We start from the raw sequence: 15,043 nt of genomic DNA, 5'->3' as shown, positions 1-15,043 counted from the left end.
ATGAAGCTTCAAACAGAATTACAAATTGCTGCTGTGTGTAATTTGAGAAAATTGAAATTTGAATAATAGTTGATGAAATGGTAAGATATTGATTCCAGGTAAATGGTGGTGGGATTTGGCAAAATACTTCAAAAATCCTGCCCACCAAAAATGGGTAAATAGAGGAAGAGATATTAAAGACCCAGACCGGACCCAAAAATGAAATTGACAAATTATATACCAATCGAAAGCTTATAAGCTACTAAATACAGCATTGTGAGCTTTATTCATTTTCACCCTTCCCAGCTGAGTATTTTGCTTAAAAATATTCCAATTATCGGGCTTCGAACCCGGCTTAGTAAATAGGCTTTATTGTGCTTTTCAAATGCCTCGAGACCGTGACGTCACGTTGTGTAAGAAGCGTCGCGATTCCATAGGTTTGTACACAGAAAAACTGGGTTATTTTTTTGCTTTCCAGATTACGCATTTCACTTTCTTCACTTCCATCACAGAGTGATATCACATATATTTTTTCCTACATGCTTAAATTAAATCTACAGTTTTGAACTAGGTTTTGCCATATTTTATTTCCTGCTTATTTGGCGTAGATTTCAAATCTGTCTGCATTCAGATTATGTATCACAACTTTTCCTGACATAGCAATTTAGGCCCAATAACAGCCAAACAAAGAAGTCACAAAAAAGGCAGTGAATAGTTGTAGGTTTCCATCAATTTCAAGAGTGAATAATTGTGAGTGCCATTTTCATCTGAAAACGGAAAAAAAAATGGATTCATAATAATAGAAATGGAAGAAAATACCCAATGCTTTTGTACACAAACCTATGGAATCGCAACCCTCCAGACACAACATGACGTCATCCTTTCCAGGCGACGTGGGGTGCTCAATCGAAGCGTAATTTGGAGGAGCAGTTTCTTTGATTTTTATCTAATATTTCTTAAAAATGGAAGGAGATGTATAGAATATCTTTGGTATATTTGTATTGTATGAATCATTGCCTTTCTTTTAATATATGATTGTTTTTACACCGGTCAGGGTCTTTAAGGATAAGGGATAAAGATATAGTACTGTGGATTTTTCTTTTTCCATAAAAACACCTTGATGATGATTTTTTTTCGCTCCCATAAGGGGGGGGGGTGTAATCATGCAAAACCCGCTAAGGTAGGGGAGCATGTTTTTGTGTACCTACTAACACCCCCTAAAACAAAATCATGGACATGCGGGTGTGATTCTGAATAAATTTGAATAAATTAGTAATATAATAATATTGTATCAACGGCAGGTTCAAAGACCATCCTCAGTATGTCAGATTGTGAACTTTATAAGAAATAAGACAAGATAAAAAAGAGAGAAGCAAAGCTTTCTGAAATTGCTGATGAACCATTGGGGGGCTTTTCACAAACAGATGTTACAGGCTACTGAAAATCCTTGCATCTCATTGGCTGAGAGCAACTTAGCCAGTGAAAATCCCTGACAAGCTATTCTCGAAATGTTCACCAGATGACAGAGAGCAGACATCACCATCATGCTGAACGAGCATGAGATACAAATCTTGTAAAATCTAAAAAGGACCAAATCTAATGAGTTAATATTATTAACAAATCTATCCCAAACATCTATATCAATAACAATGATTCATAATATAAATTTAGACCTAATTAATGTAGAGGACATATCAAACAGCATTGAATATGTTGTTCATACGTTTTAAACATGTTCGTCATATCAAAAGCATATAAAAAAGAAAGGTAAGGTTACTGTCAAAAATTATATGCTACACATAACCCCTGTCAAAGCGTGTAATGGCAAGAAATTCAAGGCTTTATAATGATAATAATAACTAAAAGCTAAAAACAGAGACGGGCTCAAAACAAACTTTTGTCAAAAATAATTGCCCATAACGTGATATGTGCTAAAAATCATAACTTGGAAAATTAGAAGATAAACAAAATGAGTTGTAACGTTAAAGTAAAGATGTAGTACATAACACCTTGCACATTTTTAAACTACCATAGCCCTAGCAAGGCTGTCTTTAGAAGTTCGATATTCCAATTATAAGGTTAATGGTTAAAGTTCTTAAAAGTAACCCAGTAACATAAAAACAAAGCAATCAACCGGAAATAATGACAGATTAGGATGACTGGTGCATGAAAAAAATTGAATAAGACCCCTTGTTAACCAATCAGATGTGAGCAATTCAAAAGTACACTGATTAAAAATGTTTGTGTTACAAGACCAAACAGTTGCTACTGTTTGTTGTTAAGGGTGCAGCTTTGAGTTATTTTATTAGACTTTGTCACCAAATCACTGTCAAATAATATCTATATTACAAAAATTTAACACAATATGAAAAACATCACATGTCATAATAACTCCATCCCTGTACAATTTAGTAGCACCATTGGTATGAGATAAACATTTTCATAAAAAGCCTATTATGAGATAAAAACAAATCAAGGAAGCGCAAAATATAGCTAGGTTTCTATTAAAACAATATAATAAAATCCATTGTACACAAGATAAAATGGGACATTGCTTTTTTTTATTCACTACTTAATTGATAGAACATCATAATCGCAAGGCAATGCTTTTCGAATCAAATAACAAATATACATACAAGCATTCCGCATCATGTGGACTTTGTCTACATTTTGTAAATAATATCAAAATTAAACATAGTACTATGTGTATGGCTATGCAGTTGTAATGAATAGGAAATAATGATAAATATATTTGAATAACAAAAGAAATGTTACTGAGTCAAAATACATTGGAAATTATTCAATATATATCCGTCCACCCCTTATATAAAGCACGCTTCTTGGGGGATGAGTTATTGTGTCTTATCCCCTACTAATTTGGTGGATTCACATCTATCGGATGCAGCTGAGGAAAGGCCATAATTCGCAATGCCTCATGGGAAAAAGTTGGCATTCGTTGCACGCGCAAGTACCAAAGTGCATATGATTATTTAGTGCTTGTCGACGCGGCTCAACCAAATATCTTTGCTGTTTACTAGGGTGCAGGAGTTGACATAGAAATTTGCCCGCATATTTCTGTCCGAAATTTAGACTGTTTTTGGTGAATTCCTGCCGTATGGTTTTCATTTTCGAAGCATCACGGTCACATTACGGTACACTAGCAATGTGCACTGCCTGCGTCTTCGCGCAATGTCGACCACAAAGTTAGACAATTGGCCTCTTCGCTGCAACCGATAGATGGCGCACCATATTGTGAATCCCCCAATTGAATAGTGTGGCATATCTTTTATGCCCGTGATAGATTGCTAAATAATATTACACATTGATATACAGCACTATATAAGATTAGTGCAGCCCATGTGTATTGATTTGTTACCAAATTGGAGGATTGGTCATTAACAGCTGCAGGATTCTTGCGCACAGCTGTGGCTCTGACTGTTGGTAAAGGTCCTAGCTTGTTTTCAACAGACCTTATCTACTGCAAAGTCCATTTGCATTCATTTCATTGTGCATTCTGGATATCTCGATACAATCCAATCCAATCCAATGGCCATATGATATAGCACCTTTTCCTATTGGTTACAAAGCGCTTGACACACACTCTACTCCATGTTTGGGCCACTGAAACAGTACTGTATCAGGAAGTTTCGCAGATTTGTCTGGTTGCACAGTATAATCACACATGTAGATCATTCTTAGAACTATCCACGTTATACTTTAATCCCTCCAAGTGCGTTGGAGATCTTTCTTGTATAATATCTCATAGTCTTGTTCCCAGGATACAATCACCAGTCTACAATAAAAAGGAAAAGGGGAAAAGAAAATCATCAATCTTTATTGATTCATGTGCAAAACAAGATACATATATGAAAAAGGCACTTCTCTGGCTAGTGACATTTATATTAGATTATGAAATAAACATTGTCATTGTTTCTTTCGTGGGTCAGTGGAACTGTGTGCACGCGGTAACTTTGGCATTATGGTCTAAACCCACTCGGCTGCGCCTCGTGGGTTAAACCATGCCAAAGTTACCTTGTGCACACAGTTCCTACTGACCCACTCTAACCCATGCATCATTTGTATATTATCATCAGGGTTTTTTCAACTCAATTTTCCCTATTTATATTTCCCTGGCTTAGGTCTTATACTTATAGAGATAATTTTATTCAGCCAAGTCAATACAGATTTTCATAATTTAAAATTCAAATGAATAGTTATCAAGCATTCCGTTTTAGAAATATGCGCCAATCAATATTCATACTATTAACTTGTACCCTTTTACTATTAACTAGTAGTCATACTAGTAACTCTATGGAAATCCATAGTGTCATAATTTTTCCTGTAAGAAATGTGCACAATGGCCTTTGCAAGCAGAGAAGCGCAGTGAATTTTCAAGAAAACGATGAATGCATGAATATACATCATATAAATATTTTAAGCAAACATGCATAGGAGATGTTGACATTGCTGGCCATCCACATAGTTACGACCTATCGGATCAACCGCAACTCTTTATAAGACGAGGCCCGATTAACTACGGAAAGCTAGCAAAGCCCACATCTAAAATGCTTGTCAGTTCAAAATGTTTTCTAGATATGATGCATATTCATAAATTCATAATTTTCTTGACAGTTTGGTGTGTTCCCTTTTGTTTATAAAGGACATTTTGAAAAAATTATGACCCTGATGTATTTCCACAAAGTTATAATTGATCAATCATAACTCTTTGTAAGATGGGGCCCTGAACTGATTTCTAATGATCTTACCTGTGACATAGTGAGTTTGAGAGGGACCTGTAGCGTGCAATTATTGTGTTCGACAATCAGAATGGTCTTGGTGTTGTTCACCCCTACGACTAGAATGGGCTCACCCACTCTCAACAATGGCTCCACACATGAGATATCTGTGGAAATTTCACAACATGATAGGATAATGAATTTAGCCCTGAGAAGTAAGAAAATAAACTGGTAGAAACATGCTGCTTTCCGAATGACTGGAAGATTTAAAAAAATCCTAATTCTACATCAAACATTACATCTACATGTAATAATCATAAAAATGACATGCAACATTTATGAAGCACTTTAAACAATGTTTCAAAGTCAAATGTACTGTCCGTTATGTAATTTTGAAGTGATTTAGAACACTCATGCTCATATATAAAACATATAGTTTAAGCTTTCAAATAAAGACCAGGTGGGTGTTTCATAAAGCTGTTCTTAAGTTAAGAGCGACTTTAAGAACGACTGGTGATCCTTTCTTACGCGTAAACCATCGCCAATGAACATTTTGGTTGTATGTCATATACCACAAGAAAGCATCACCAGTCATTCTTAAAGTTGCTCTTAACTTACGAACAGCTTTATGAAACACCCACCAGGACTTTATGAATTTTTTTTTTTTCAAACGTTCACTTTCAAATTTCAAACCAGGAATTTTAGGTTTTGCAAATTGCCATATCACAATAGGAAATCTCAATTTCCAAGCAATCTACTAATGCTGACAGTCCTGCTACTGCTAATTCTGAATATTGCAATAGTTTGAAAGAAGATCATTTTGTTTGGAATTATATTTTTGTTACACTCTATGATTCATGCCAAACACATTTATCAAAATATTTTTGTCTGTTATGTTATGGAATATCTATTATATAAATGATATGACTGCAGAAGAAAATAACAAATCAAATCAATGCGCAATATCCCGAGCTAGCTAAGATTAATATAACCCTTGGGAATAATACAATTATATTTACCTGGTGAATAATTGCATCTCATGATGCGTGTCTGCGGAAACCCTTTGGTAACATCGATCTTCACTGATGACGGATGGTTACTAGGTAACGGAGGAGGCACATCCTGTTAAGAAAAAAAAGAATAATTTTCAGATTATTTATATATAAATTTGTGGACATTCTGCAAGTCCAGATCTGCCAACCTTCTACAACAAAAAAAGTATTTTTAGAAGGGAAAAAGGTATTTCTTTACAAAAAAAGAGTATTTTTAATAATTTGTCTTTACAAAACAATCGCCAAGGGTATACTAGTGAGATCAGTGAAAAAACATGGAAAATGACTATACTTTAAAACTTGATAATTCACCATATTAAACATGTGCTTGTAGGCAAGAATTTACTTGTTCTTTTCATGCAACAAGTTCCCGACGGTGATGTTTACCAGTCTGGGACCGTCGGACCGGCGCTAGTGTTGCATGCTGTGTATATCACATACTCCATGATCGGAAATTTTTAAAAGTAACAAATCATACAAAAAAAGTATTGGCATATTCTTAGCCAAAAAGAGGAACAAATACTCTAAAAAGGGAACGGTTGGCATGTCTGCAAGTCATAACAAAAACATATTCAGTATAATCAATATGCTTTTCATCCACCCACATCTCTTAGCAGTAATCAGGCTCAATATTTTTACATTTGCTTTTCTGCAATCCTCATTGTGTGTACGTTCTGAAGCTGAAAATATGAAAAGAAAAGACCCTATTAAAGAGGGATTCAAAGTGAAAGATACTGTATGAACGTTTTTAATTTTCTCTTTCTCTCCTTATCTATCCGTGTCTGTCATTATATCTCTTTTAATTATAATTTCCAACTAACATGGGATCGATAGACGGAACCCCCTCCCACATAATGCCTCTGGCAATCAACTATGGTGAAGCAAGGCATAAGAATAAAATAATAAGTATCTTATACCTCTTTTGCAGTATGATAAACCCTGTTCTGTAATCTGGCTTTCTTGCACTCAATACTACTACTACTGGTGTCATCTGATATCACGCTGCTGCTGTCACTCACTGAGTAGTTGATCCTGAAAGACAAAATCAAATATGATTTGAAATTATTAATCAATTTATAATATGGGCATATATATGTTCATAGAACATTTGATATCACACAAATCACAGCTGTGGCCAAATCAATCAGCTGATCATGATCTTAGTTATGTTTTAGGCACCATAGCACAAATTTTGCTGGATAGAATCAATTTCATACTCATACATGGAGTTTTAACTTCAATACAAATAAGTGGCAATTTATTGAAATAAATACAAGTAAATACTTCCAGGTACAAATTCTTAAGGCCTGGTCACACTGCCCGAGCATTGTTGGAGCGGTCGTGGAGCGAAATGGAAAGAGAGTCAAATTTCGCTCACAAAATTGGGGGAAAAAATCGAAAACTAAAAAAACAATCGAAATCGAAAATGGTGAACGGTAGCGAGCGGTGTTGATTTTTCTTCTCTTCACAACCGCTCCAACAATGCTCGGGCAGTGTGACCAGGCCTTTAAAATTGAAGAGTACAATTGCAAAATGTACATGAATAATTTCCCCCACTTACTTAATAATTCTTTATGTAACGACTGGGCATTATAGTTTTTCTGGATTGTTGAAAAATCATACAAAGAGATTGAAGTAGCAAAACTATGAAAGGAATTTTAAGCCATTAGGGTGACAATGTTTGAGGAAATAATGACCACGAACAGGAAATATCTGATTTTTTTCAAGCTTCATGCAATCAAACTAAACTTGTCAAAGTAGAGACATCATCCTGAATGTATACTACGGCTTTCTAAAGTTTTATTCCTCTTTAAAGCTTCATGTTACCTTTCATAGAGGGGCTCCCTGAACGAGATCCGTGTTACATGATGATCCGTGCATTCCTCATACGGATCAATGATGTCCGACGGCCAATGGCGCCTCGCTAGCCAGCATCGGACCTTGGATTGGAGGAAGCGCGCTGCCGTGTCCCGGTGCCCGTCACGGACAGACTCCAGACCTTGTCTTGTCTCTTCACTGCAGGAAGGAAATTGAGAGGGATTATGAACTGAAAATTAGCATTGGGGACCCATTTCATACTGACACAATCTATGGTTAGTTTATACTTAAGTAATCATCACTTAAACTTGATACCGTGATGTCCTTTGGCTGCTGAGCCCTGTTACTATGGTAGTTACCATTACAGCAAATGTACCACAATCTGAACCCAAGTTTGTTACCATTAATATCATTCTTAGAACTAATATATTATTACATACCTGACTGCATCAATTACGCACATGCATGACACATTTTAGATAAGGAAAACGTATTGAAATTAGTTTCAATACGTTTTTCATCACTGCAATCTACATTATCTTGATAGTTATTGTTTCATATCAAAATCAACAGTGAAATGTACATGCATACACTAGACACACACACATAATAATAATAATAATAATAATAATAGGTATTTATATAGCGCCATCTACCTAGAAATATTCTATTCCGAGGTGCACATGAAAAGAAAGAATGAGAAAGTTAAGATGAGTGTCAAAGTGCCAATAACAAATACTGTTAAAAAAGAAGATACATATACATGTAAAGGCAAAGATTCTTGTAAGTAAAAAAGAAACAATCCAAGCACACTACATACCTGAAGAAGACCCTGTTTTCACTGATGATCCATTTGTTCTGTGTGTTCACTGATTCAATGAGTTCACATCTTCTCATGATCTGCTCTAATATCACCTGACAGAAAAAAAAAATCAATGCAAAGCAGTTTCTTAATATTGGAAATATATCACACAATATAAAATGAGATAATTCATATCTAAAATATCATATCTAAACTCAATTTGTGAAGTACCACACAACCGTCACATGTAGACAATGAATATAATATCATGGCATCATTTGTATTGATGGCACATTTTTATTCCTTAACCGCTCCATTTTCCATCTTCTCACAGTATCCCCTTCCTGGGGAGTATTCCTGGCAGGTGTATTTGATGCTATGTTAAGCTCAATATATACCATTGTATCAAGTATCTATTTTTTACTTGAATCAGAGGGTACTAGGGGGCAGGGGCACCCCCCCCCATGAAAAAAGGGTAAAGAGAAGGAAAACTGTATAGATATGAAAGAACATATAATAATATAATCACAGATTGTGTATATCTATATTACTTGATTAAAATAAATTGTTGAATTGAGAGAAAAATAGGTTGTCTTGCCCCTCCCCAGCCCCTATAACATACCCTGGATTCCTGGAACAAAGAAAACTGTCCACAATGTTCTTAACCCCCTTGCTACCAAATGCAATGGATTTTCATACTCAAAATACAGTTATCACACATTGATCACCACATTCTTGTAGTCAATGGATTAACTAACTTACTTTGCATTGATCTCTTGGAGTTTTCTTCCTCTGCCATCTCTCAAGCATCATCTGGTATCTCCTTGCAAAGTTAAGAATCGTGTCACAGTACGGATAACCTGGTTGTAAGATAGTAGAAAGAAAAAAATAGGATTGATGATCATCTATAATAACACTCTGCTACATTATCATTTTCCATACTGTCATCGCCTCTAATTTCGTCTTTACAACTTAAACTTTTCCTTGCATTGTTCTCTATCAATCCATCTCAGAGAGCAAGATATACAAAATTCTATGATTTATACCAGGGCTCCATCTTACAAAGAGTTATGATTGATCCGATGTAACTCTATGGAAATCCATTAGTGTCATAATCGTTTCTACAGGAAATTTGCAAAATGTGCTTTGTAAACGAAGGAGAACATACCAAATTGTCAAGAAATCAATGAATTTATGGATATACATGAATTTTTTTCAAACAAACATGCATTTTATAAGTTGACTTTGCTGGCTTTACATAGTTGCCTTTGATTGGATCAGACGAGGCCCAGTTTTCCTTGAAGGGCTTTAAAATGGCTACAGAGAGCTTTACAAAGGGAGAGAAAAGAGCTATGCAATGGCCACAAAACAGGAAGTCGCTCACTGTGCATCTCTTTTCATCTCTTCCTCTACTCTTTGTCATTTTTTTTCTTCTCCCTCTCTTTCTAAGCTCCAATCCCCACCCCACATCCGAACCTAGTCAATACCATTGTCTTTATCCACTCAATGAGAGTTTAAAGAAGAATAGAACAAGTAATTTGATTTTGAACTTTGAGTAGAATATATTACCATCGGTCATATGCTGTAATGTGGTCATCAGCTGAAATGCTCTTGTTTGCCTTGCTACTACTGCGTAGGAGAACTGGCTACTGGATTCTTGATCATTGATCTACAGAAAATCACAGGAACATATCAAGAATGAGAAGGAAGATTTAGAAATATTCATTTCACAACAAATATGAGTCTCTTTGAAATGAAATGTGTATCTCTTTGAAACCACCAAAGGAGCTAGCGCTCATGAACTTCACAAATTCATCAATTTAACAATTTTTACTCCATACGATATCTATTGTCCATTTGGCATCATTAGAATACTTTTGCTCTCATACATATTAAAGAATTCAACTGTCACCCCCTCCATTTACTCCCATGTTCTTGAAACACATTCCAGTAGATATGTCTTTGGACTTTGGCCAACAAATTTCTTGGTTCAAATCCCTGTCAGAAGTCATTTGGAATGACATTAACCTCCATACGCCACACTAGAGAATCAGGTGTGGTATATGTACATGTAGGAAATAATTTCTTAAAATGCTTGTGTGCTGTAAAAATGCCTCCGGACTAAAGCTGAGGTATTACTACGTAAGCTCCCTTTGGAAGCACATAGAGTAGTAATGGTATATAACGTAAAAAAAAAGGTCATTGACCTTTGAATCTTATTGGAGAATGAGCATTCTAGGTACTTAATTTTATTTCATTTGGTCTTCTTGTAAAAATAAATGCATTTTGATGCCATGATCACCACCAACCTGTAATATTTTATCTAGGAGATACCATTATACACTATATATGAAAAGGTCATTGACCTTTGACCTTGAAAAAAATCCTCTTTCCCCAACCCGTATTCCTCCTAACTTTTTTTAGGTAAATGTTGACACGCATATCTTCTCACATCAGTTGAAAAACCATTTCCAATAATTTCATTCCAAATGGTTACTAATTACAGGATAGTATAAGATGATAACATGGTATGAGCTTTACAAGAATAAATTATTGTCACAATAATAAAACAAGATAAAAAGTCTAATTATATGTTTTACCTTGATACAGTGAATGAAATGAAATTGTGCTTGCTGTCTGGTGAAAGAGTCTAACAGCTCGGTGAGACGATGGTGGGTGTCGATTGGAATACTCCCGATGCTTGGGTCAGGTAGAGTACGAGACTCCAAAGATATCTGAGGTCTGGGACAGATGCGGAACAGGAGACCCTTCACTGCATTACCTGAATGTGAAATAGGAACAAATTTATGTGAATAGGAATGCAAGATTGTTTTCAAATGTATTTCTAGTAATTTTGAGTCCATCCTACGACTATGTATGGGATCAAGGGCAAAATGCTGTAAATTAAGAATTAAAATATCAACTGATATATACACCAATTTGAGGAACATATGTAGAAATTCATTTCTATGGAGCACTAGTTATGTTAACAGCAGTTAATTTGGAAAAGACTCTGATAGAGTATATTACAGGGTTAATGATATTTCAGAGACATTTTTGAGGAGCAATATGGTCATGCTCTAAAGGGGCAAATATTGTACAAGTGAGCTTGAAATTTAGCATGAGACTTATTTATTAGTATAAAATCACCAAAGTAAAGGAAATGGGAACAGTGGCTTTGGCTAGCAAAGCGGCTTGCCAAACAGAAGCCATGCTACTATGAGATACGATTACGCCCCCTGGGATACAGTCTGGACACAGACTGTACATGTATATACCTTGTAATAGTTTGAGCTCCGGAGCAAAGAGATAGGAAGCGAAACCAAAGTTACATCCTTTCCTCCTGAAGATGGTGAGCACATCATCACTGATCACATCCCTGCTTCTCTTTAACAGGTCTGTGGCACTGTACCTCACTTCACCAGAGGTGTGTCTGATCGTGAACAGGTGCTTGTTCTCACGTTCTACCGAAAATACACTAGAAGAAATACAATGGACAAAATTTCAGTGGTAGAATGTAATAACAAGTGGAATGCCTCTGGCCGTCTCACCTGCATCACGCGGTTCAATATAGCAGCAGTGCTGACTTTGCATACTACTCTAACTCGCACAAGATGTTCAGTGATACATGGTTACTCTTATGTCCTCTTTTTATGAACTAGACCAATAAACTTACAGAGATATGATGGTTATTCAACAAAAAACCCCAACATGGCCAAAGTTCATTGACCTTACATGACCTTTGACCTTGATCATGTGACCTGAAACTGGAACAGGATGTTCAGTGATACTTGATTACTCTTATGTTCAAGTTTCATGAATCAGATCCATAAACTTTCAAAGTTATGATGGTAATTCAACAGATACACCCAATTCGGCTAAAGTTCATTGACCTTTGACCTTGGACATGTGACCTGAAACACGCACAGGATGTTCAGTGATACTTGATTACTCTAATGTCCAAGTTTAATGAACTAGACCAAAAAACTTTCAAAGTTATGATGGTAATTCAACAGATACACCCAATTCGGCTAAAGTTCATTGACCTTTGACCTTGGACATGTGACCTGAAACACGCACAGGATGTTCAGTGATACTTGATTACTCTAATGTCCAAGTTTAATGAACTAGACCAATAAACTTTCAAAGTTATGATGGTAATTCAACAGATACCCCCGATTCGGCCAAAGTTCATTGACCCTAAATGACCTTTGACCTAAATCATGAGACCTGAAACTTGCACAAAATGTTCAGTGATGCTTGATTACTATCATGTCCAAGTTTCATGAATCAGATCCATAAACTTTCAAAGTTATGATGGGAATTCAACAGATATCACCAATTCGGCCAAAGTTCATTGACCCTAAATGACCTTTGCCCTTGATCATGTGACCTGAAACTTGCACAAAATGTTCAGTGATGCTTGATTACTATTATGTCCAAGCTTCATGAATCAGATCCATAAACTTTCAAAGTTATGATAGGAATTCAACAGATATCCCCAATTCGGCCAAAGTTCATTGACCCTAAATGACCTTTGACCTTGGTCATGTGACGTGAAACTCATGCAGGATGTTCAGTGATACTTGATTAACCTAATGTCCAAGTTTCATGAACTATGTCCATATATTTTCTAAGTTATGATGACATTTCAAAAACTTAACCTCAGGTTAAGATTTCGATGTTGATTCCTCCAACATGGTCTAAGTTCATTGACCCTAAATGACCTTTGACCTTGGTCATGTGACATGAAACTCTAATAGGATGTTCAGTAATACTTGATTAACCTTATGGCCAAGTTTTATTAACTAGGTCCATATACTTTCTAAGTTATGATGTCATTTCAAAAACTTAACCTCAGGTTAAGATTTGATGTTGACGCCGCCGCCGTCGGAAAAGCGGCGCCTATAGTCTCACTTTGCTTCGCAGGTGAGACAAAAATCAATTAATTTTGCTTGTCTGTTTGGCTACATTATTATATGATCATACTATTATTTCACAAAATTTATAAGTCAACGATCTACATCAATTTTCCTCTCATTACCTTTGCCGTTTGTTTCAGGATTTTTCTATTAATTCACTCATCTCATAGTAACCATGTTCCTTGATAAATCAAACATAATTTTTCTGTCACATATTTGGAATATTCATTTTTGCTGTTAGCTTTGCAAGGTTGAATCCATTTAATTGTTCATCCTTTATCACATAACAACTAGATTTTGTCATTCACCTTTGAGCTGCAATGAATGATTTTTAAGCATTTTAAAAGACCACTATGAAAAGAGTCTAGTCTTACCCATTTCTGTGATGTTTCTTGTTAGTTCGGCTGATAAGTTCATCCGGTGTCGGATGCTCAGGTTGGTTGCACATTGTATCAATAGTTGGAAATAGACCATGCTAGAAAAATATCAATAATTACATTACAATGTATCAATGGTTGAAAATAGATAATGCTAGAAAAGTATCAATAATTACATTACCATGTATCAATGGTAGAAAATAGAGCATGCTACAAACATATCAATAATTATATGGCATAATGGAAGTAGAGTGAAAAATTACATATAAACAGATAAAATTTTCTGAAGAAATATCTTTCAATACATTTTCATTCAGATACACCATCGTCAAATGTGTGATAAATTTATATAAGCCCTCGATGAAAAATAACATACATTGAAAGGACAAGTCCACCCCAACAAAAAGTTGATTTGAATAAAAAGAGAAAAATCCAACAAGCATAACACTGAAAATTTCATAAAAATCAGATGTAAGATAAGAAAGTTATGACATTTTAAAGTTTCACCTAATATCACAGAACAGTTATATGCACATCCTGGCTAGTATGCAAATGAGGAGACTCTGACGTCATCCACTCACTATTTCTTTTGTATTTTATTACATGAAATATGAAATATAATTTTCTCCTCATTGCCAAGTGATACAATGATTAATTCCTCCCTGAACATGTGGAATTAGCATTGTTTAATACTATATGGTTCAGTCAAGTTGGTCCTTATTGTCAAATCTATAAAAAATGAAATTTTGCATAATTCAAACAATAAAAAACAAAAGAAGTAGTGAGTGATGGACATCATCGACTGACTCACCTAGTTGTGCATATCACTGTTTTGCGAAAAAATAAGTGAAACTTTAAAATGTTATAACTTTCTGATTTTATTAACTTTAACATTAATATTTTCAATTGTTTGAATTACTTTAACATCCTAATCCCACATTGCGCTGCTCTCGACCCAGGTGAGGTGAATGCTGCAGCCAATTGAAAAAAGGGAGCCACTCCCATTTTTCAAACTTGACTTTTTTTTATTAATTTGGGGATATTTTCTGTATGTTATATAGGCATAGAAGGAATTGGAGTCACATAGTCCCTAATATCTCAAAAACAAGTTAACAATAGACAATATACTGACGGCTATATCCCTACAAGAAAATATTGAAGAGTATTATCATTCATACCTTTGAAGCAAAGAAATCTACACAAGAAATGTTGTCTTGGAATGGTACTGGATTCATGGCGACACCATCTTCTCTACATGCATCCTGGGATATCTTGAAGGTTTGTTGGAGGTAGACCTGGTGTAGCACCTCGGATGAATAGTTGCAGCACAGGTCCTCTATTCTATTGCACTGAGGTC

At 35.4% G+C, this 15,043-nt stretch overlaps 1 protein-coding gene across 1 annotated transcript in view; it reads right to left on the bottom strand.

The window, feature by feature from the left end:
• Window positions 1-1,092: 1,092 nt before the first annotated feature.
• LOC121422567 (unconventional myosin-X-like) overlaps window positions 1,093-15,043 on the bottom strand; it is a 121,085-nt gene continuing 107,134 nt past the window's right edge. Inside the window, exons 13-24 of the mRNA XM_041617713.1 lie at window positions 14,865-15,035; window positions 13,684-13,784; window positions 11,666-11,865; window positions 10,988-11,169; window positions 9,957-10,056; window positions 9,150-9,247; window positions 8,406-8,500; window positions 7,595-7,783; window positions 6,685-6,799; window positions 5,735-5,837; window positions 4,746-4,882; window positions 1,093-3,772 (exon numbers count right to left, since the gene is read on the bottom strand). Of these exons, the coding sequence (XP_041473647.1) occupies window positions 3,740-3,772; window positions 4,746-4,882; window positions 5,735-5,837; window positions 6,685-6,799; window positions 7,595-7,783; window positions 8,406-8,500; window positions 9,150-9,247; window positions 9,957-10,056; window positions 10,988-11,169; window positions 11,666-11,865; window positions 13,684-13,784; window positions 14,865-15,035 (1,524 nt within the window). The 3' untranslated portion in view covers window positions 1,093-3,739. The remainder of the gene's footprint in view (window positions 3,773-4,745; window positions 4,883-5,734; window positions 5,838-6,684; window positions 6,800-7,594; window positions 7,784-8,405; window positions 8,501-9,149; window positions 9,248-9,956; window positions 10,057-10,987; window positions 11,170-11,665; window positions 11,866-13,683; window positions 13,785-14,864; window positions 15,036-15,043) is intronic.

The sequence above is a fragment of the Lytechinus variegatus genome, chromosome 10 (genome assembly GCF_018143015.1).
Source record: "Lytechinus variegatus isolate NC3 chromosome 10, Lvar_3.0, whole genome shotgun sequence".
Classification (NCBI taxonomy): Eukaryota; Metazoa; Echinodermata; class Echinoidea; order Temnopleuroida; family Toxopneustidae; genus Lytechinus; species Lytechinus variegatus.
This window is presented reverse-complemented; position numbering and strand designations above follow the sequence as displayed.